Source organism: Schistocerca nitens, chromosome 10, assembly GCF_023898315.1.
Source record: "Schistocerca nitens isolate TAMUIC-IGC-003100 chromosome 10, iqSchNite1.1, whole genome shotgun sequence".
NCBI classification, from domain to species: domain Eukaryota; kingdom Metazoa; phylum Arthropoda; class Insecta; order Orthoptera; family Acrididae; genus Schistocerca; species Schistocerca nitens.
The window spans coordinates 223,493,115-223,499,114 of NC_064623.1; the positions used below are offsets into that span (position 1 = coordinate 223,493,115).

The 6,000-nt window shown below is 44.4% G+C and overlaps 1 protein-coding gene across 1 annotated transcript in view; it reads right to left on the bottom strand.

Moving 5' to 3' along the window:
• LOC126210027 (serine protease 33-like) overlaps positions 1 to 3,919 on the bottom strand; it is a 67,668-nt gene extending 63,749 nt beyond the window's left edge. Inside the window, exon 1 of the mRNA XM_049939130.1 lies at positions 3,859 to 3,919. Coding sequence (XP_049795087.1) covers positions 3,859 to 3,919 — 61 coding nt within the window. The remainder of the gene's footprint in view (positions 1 to 3,858) is intronic.
• Between the last annotated feature and the right edge of the window lie 2,081 nt (positions 3,920 to 6,000).

Consider the following 6,000-nt stretch of genomic DNA (forward strand, 5'->3'; position numbering starts at 1 on the left):
GGTGGTATTGCTTACACACGCGTCCACGACTGCAGCTGTAGCAGAAGTGGAAGTTATCGCCAGTGTAGTTTTCACCGATCTCTGGGCACTAGCGTCGGCGGCGTATGACGATATTGGTGCACTGTGTGTGTGTACATCAGGACATGAACGTGCGGAATGTGCCAGTGTTTCGGCGATCTCCGACATCCTCCCATGGCAGCTGCTGCTACAGACTGATTCGTGGTTAAGTGTTTCGTGCTTAGTGCTTGCCAGTACATCGCAATAGACTCTGTCTTGCAGTGGTATTTGCTTGTTTTCTCTATACTATCCGCAATAGGCCCTTCCTCCTTCTGAATGTAGTGGAGAGAACCAATTTAGGTTTTCCACAGTGTTTTAAAAACAATCCTGGCATAAAATTCCCAATTGACAATGATCTCTCATATCTAGCCATGACGACTTGTTACTCCTGATTAGATCGCGGTTTAAGTGTGTTTAGTGTCTCTCAGTACATCACAGTGGACTCTGTCTTGCAGAGGTATTTGTTGTTGTCTCTGTACCATCGTGTGGTAGATCTTCCTGCTCCTCATGCACCTTCTCCTTCTTCTCCTCCTCCTGCACCTCCTCCTCCTCCTCCTGCACTCTTCTTCCTGGTGTAGCTGAGAGAACCTGTCAGTTTAGTATTTCTGTAGTACGTTTGAAAAAGAAAATACACATAGAAGGCCTGTAGTCCTCAGGGAACCCAAAACCATTACGGAATGCACATCGAAATTTGAAATTCCAAATATTTCATACATCACCACTTCCAGTTGTGATGTCAAATAATAATAGGTTTAGATTATTTAATGACATTTCTCGCCAAGAGCATAATACAATTGTTTATGCATGCAAAGTATGGTGCAGTGTTGTTCATTATTAGTTTTAAACTGTGTGTGTTTGAAGCAAATTATTTAACTGCCTATTAATATTTCCTGTGGCACATGTTCTGAAGCAACATTTGTGACGTTTTCAAAATATGATATTCCACTCCAGATTTAATAACTTCTGAAGCACTGCAGCGTTTCATGAAGTGTATTACAAGAGTGCGCACCGGGATGGCTGGGGCAGTTTAGAGTCCATGGGTGGAGTGAAAAAGTGCTGCAGTTATTAGAATATCCCATGCTCACTCATAACCAAACCAGTTAGCTCTCTCTCTCTCTCTCTCTTTGTAGCCAACAATCACTTTTTTTCTTTTACTATATTTCCAGTCAGCCTGCTATTAGTTTTGTGATGTCATCAATTTTTGTGTGTTTGTTTGTTTGTGTGTGTGTGTGTGTGTGTGTGTGTGTGTGTGTGTGTGTGTGTGTGTGTGTGTGTGTGTGTGGGTGGGTGGGTGGGTGGGTGGGTGGGTGAAATAGTTACCATGTTCGTCATATATCCCCTGCATCATGATTAGAAATTAACTACTTATTAACTTCAGCAGTATTTCTGGATCGATTCCCAGTCAGGTAATTGCTCTGAAGGAAAGTGTCTCTTGCATGTGCTGGTATCTGCATGCATACAGCCCACTTGAGACGACAGAGGATGGTGCCAGGATATGTGATTTTATTCCAGGGATTAGCGTGACATCTGCTCTGTGCGGCGCAAGAGGCAGCTGGCGTGTGGTGAGCCCATTGATGGACACGTCGCTTTGTGGGGCCCACAGTGCACCCGGACTCCAGACAGACAGCCTGCATGGGTGGCGAGACGAGAGAAGGTTTTAGAGATATGTTCAATCAGTCTGTGAGGGTGTAATTACCCATCACTCAAAAGAGCACTATAGGTTTGCACCTGAATGTGTACTTGCCCCTGATGTAGGCAACCCACAATGTGTGGCGATGCCGCTGTTACCCTACTACTCCTGTTCCCAGCCATATACTGTCTGGCACCGTAGACATTTACTACAGAAGTGTGAGGCCTGTGAGGAGCTGCTCCAACATTGTGCCCCGTTGTTTTTAGGCTGTCAGTGTGCTAGATGGACTACTGGTAGCACTTTCGAAATCACGACTGATTTCTTCTGCTGATTTTCTGTGATTTTTTACAACTGTCCTCCACAGTGCTTGACAGTCCCTGTACATGAGTAGATGAGATCCGACTGCCTTGAGACTTAAGTGTCTTCGACAGGGAATATATGCTATCTTGTGGGCACTGCAGCAGATCAGATATTCTTATGTTGGGAGTGATAAACACATCGTGTGTTCTGACATCCTGAGTGCCCATCACTCTCTGCAGTGTGGATAAAGTTGTCCAGAATATCCTGGACGCTCTCCTCAACCTACTCACATGTTACCACCCCGCATGGTTTCTCGCTCTAGTGAGAGGACTCTCCAGTGTGTGGCCCTTTTGGCGTACAGGTCACAGTACACCACCTTTTACTAGAATGAAGATTATTTTCAGATGAAAGGGCGGCAACTCTATGCCAACAGTTTTGCTCTATTGTAATTGACGGTCAACTGAATGTGACACGACTTTTAGGGTTTTCTGAACATTCGATACGTTCACCAAAATTTTAGGGTGACGTTCTTGACGTGTTATCAGGGTTGCTGTCTGATTCCTGCTTTTTTGCCAATTATCAGCCAGCTACATACTTCTCTGAATCTGTTTTAGTTTTCCTCTTGTTTTACTTAGCGTTACTTAATAGTTGTAGAACATCTGAACAATTTTAACGCCATCTTTCATTGTCATATATTCTAACCATGCAAGGTGTGTTCAAAAAGTATCGGTAATTTTCATTTTCTAGAATTACTTTTATTATTCATCTACATTAATGTTATATTCTTCAAAGTAGTCCTCATTACATGACATACGCTTACGTAACCGCTTTTTCATATTCCCTGAACACTTCCGGAACACTTATCTTTGCCACAGCACGTAGCTCTTTCAGCGATGCGCTTTTAAACTCATCTAAGGTTGTAAAACGACGGCGCTTTAACGATCGTTTCATTTAGAAACAGGAAAAAGTCACACGCGGCCATGTGTAGCGAATTTGGAGACTGGACATCATTACAATTTTGCTTTCTGCCAAAAATTCATAACAAGCAATGAAGTGTGAACAAGTGAAAAATTGTGGTGCAAAAGCCACGAATTGTTTCGCAACAAATCCTGGAGTTTTTTTCGGATTACTTCTAGAGAACGGCACAGATGTTGCGGGTAGTAGTACTTCTAACTGATTTTGACCTATTGCCAAAAGGTCGAGATGCCCTACACGGTTAAAATCGAAGAAAACACTGAGAAAAACCTTCCCAAATAATGATTTGTTTCGTCTTTTCCACGTTTCCGTCGGTTTTTGATGTGGTGGGGCGGCCAGAAAGTTCTTCATCCTCAAATTTTTCACCACAACCACCAAAACGCTTATAGCACACATAAACCCTTGTTTCACTCCTAAGAGTCACTAAAAGCAACAATTATAATTTATAAAACCTTGTTACATTTTATTCCATTTTCGTAGCAAAATATAATGCAAACTGTCTGACTCATTTTGGAGATACTCACTCCTAAGCGAACACAACTCACTCACGTGACAACTGAGGACCCACTAAACGTCCAATACAGCGTCCAGTGAACACATAGTTTGACATGTTGGCCGATAAACAAAGAAAAATCGCGAGAATTTGACTAACACAATCCTCGAAATTAAAAGTTCCCGCTACTCTTTGAACACACCTGTATACAGCAAATAACAGAGGATGAAAATGGTGCTCCGAGATTAACAGATTGGCAGGAAATCATAGTAGGCCATTATAAAGTAGTCAGGAGAAAAGAACACAAATTAAATGATGCATTGGTTAACGCTTGATAACGAAGACAGAATGTGTAAAAACACTGTGTTAAACCAGTTGACTGTTTTTGCTGGAAGGCACTCACTCGTCGCCACCATCGCCACCAGCAGGGCACCCGCGAGCGCACAGTGGGAGCGCGTGGCCATGGCTGCCGCCGTCGCCGGCTGCTCTGCTGCCGCCACTGCGACCGCCTGGCAGCGCGTCACCTCGCCCACTGGCGAGCCACCTGGCGGCGTCGTGCCGAAACAGGCGTGTGTGAGCGCAGCAAAATGGTTCAAATGGCTCTGAGCACTATGGGACTCAACTGCTGAGGTCATAAGTCCCCTAGAACTTAGAACTACTTAAACCTAACTAACCTAAGGACAACACACACATCCATGCCCGAGGCAGGATTCGAACCTGCGACCGTAGCGGTCGCGCGGTTCCAGACTGTAGCGCCGGAACCGCTCGGCCACCAGCGGCCGGCTGACCGCAGCACACGAGGACGGGGGCACCCGGGCGAAGGCAAAGGACGGATTACTATAAGGCTTGAAAGCTGCCAGAATGGTGGTGAGCTGCGACTTCACTCTGGAGATGAAACGTGGACGACGCGCTTCCTGAGGAGTGGCTGAACCGTGACAGCCTGGACGCCACACCATCAGACTTCTGTTTGTGGTGTTACGTCAAGGATCCCGTGTAGACGACGCTGGTCGATGACATTCCTACCCTTCGTGCTAGTATCACTGATGCAATCCGAAGTCTTGATGATACAATACTGACCCTCCGCCGGCCGTTGTGGCCGTGCGGTTCTAGGCGCTTCAGTCCAAAGCCGTGCTGCTGTTACGATCTCATGTTCGAATCCTGTTTTGGCCTACGTTTAAGTAGTTCTAAGCGTAGGGGCCTGATGACCTCAGATGTTAAGTCCCATAGTGCTCAGAGCCATTTGAAACATTTTGAACTGACCCTGAATGGGCAGAAATTGAATTCGCCTTAATGTGCTACGAGCGACGAGTGGGGCACACATTGTAAGTCTGACACAATCGAAAAAAAAATCTCTTAGAGCAGCTAATCGTTTTACAGCAAACCGCGATGATCTTTCACGAATAGCTTCCAACTTATAATTTTTTCATGCCATACGGGACCTCATCAACTCCCTGTATTTTATTGCAGCTCCGAGGCAAAGCTGAAAAGGCCGATAACAGTAAGCGTGTTGTTCATCTGTCATCTGATGTTGGTGATACTGTAGGTACAGACGATGATTTAAGTAGAGGGAAACTTGCAGGCTTACTGTAATGTCTGTAGTACTGATGTACTCAACCCTACCGTGTCTTCCACTTTATGTAACGAGCGCGGATGCGGAAGCAAATTTATTGCAAAATGTTGAATATGCAGGGTACACCAAAGCTCAGCTCGTAGAAACTGAAGCATGTGTTTCTATGTTTCGTAACACTGATGAGCATCAAGTCATGGGAGGAAAGGAGGGGAAGCAATTTATCTTCAGAAAAAATCAGTTATTGGGGAAAATATATTAACACCGATTTGTAGTATTGAAAACGTGATAATAGCACAGGAAAACGATAACTCTGATGCTGTAGTTGTTGGAATGTGGTACATTTATATCGACAGTATGTGACTGAAAACAGGCAGTTGGTTTCATTCCGTATGTTCATTGTGTAAAGATAGGTGTAAATTGTATTTGCCTTGTCGTTAACGAATATTCTTAACGTGGTAGCAGTTTACTGTTGTTGAGTAAAAGAAGATTGTTATTTGAAAAAGTTGTGCTCGGTTGTGTACTAAATCACCCGAAAAGTGTTCTTTATGAAATTGGACATGGCTAACATTAAGATACGAGATACGATGGAAAAGACTACGGGAAGTGAAGACGTCGAACCGAATGTATCTCAAAATGAAGAAAAGCTGTACAGTGTTTTCGAGGGCAAAACTAACGAAGGATAAAGCCTTAAATTGAACTAAATACCTGTTGTTGTCGTTGTTGTGGTCTTCAGTCCTGAGACTGGTTTGATGCAGCTCTCCATGCTACCCTATCCTGTGTAAGTTTCTTCATCTCCCAGTACCTACTGTAACCTACATCCTTCTGAATCTGCTTAGTGTATTAATCTCTTGGTCTCCCTCATCGATTTTTACCCTCCACGCTGCCCTCCAATGCTAAATTTGTGACCCCTGGATGCCTCAGAACATGTCCTACCAACTGGTCCCTTCTTCTCGTCAAGTTGTGCCACAAACTCCT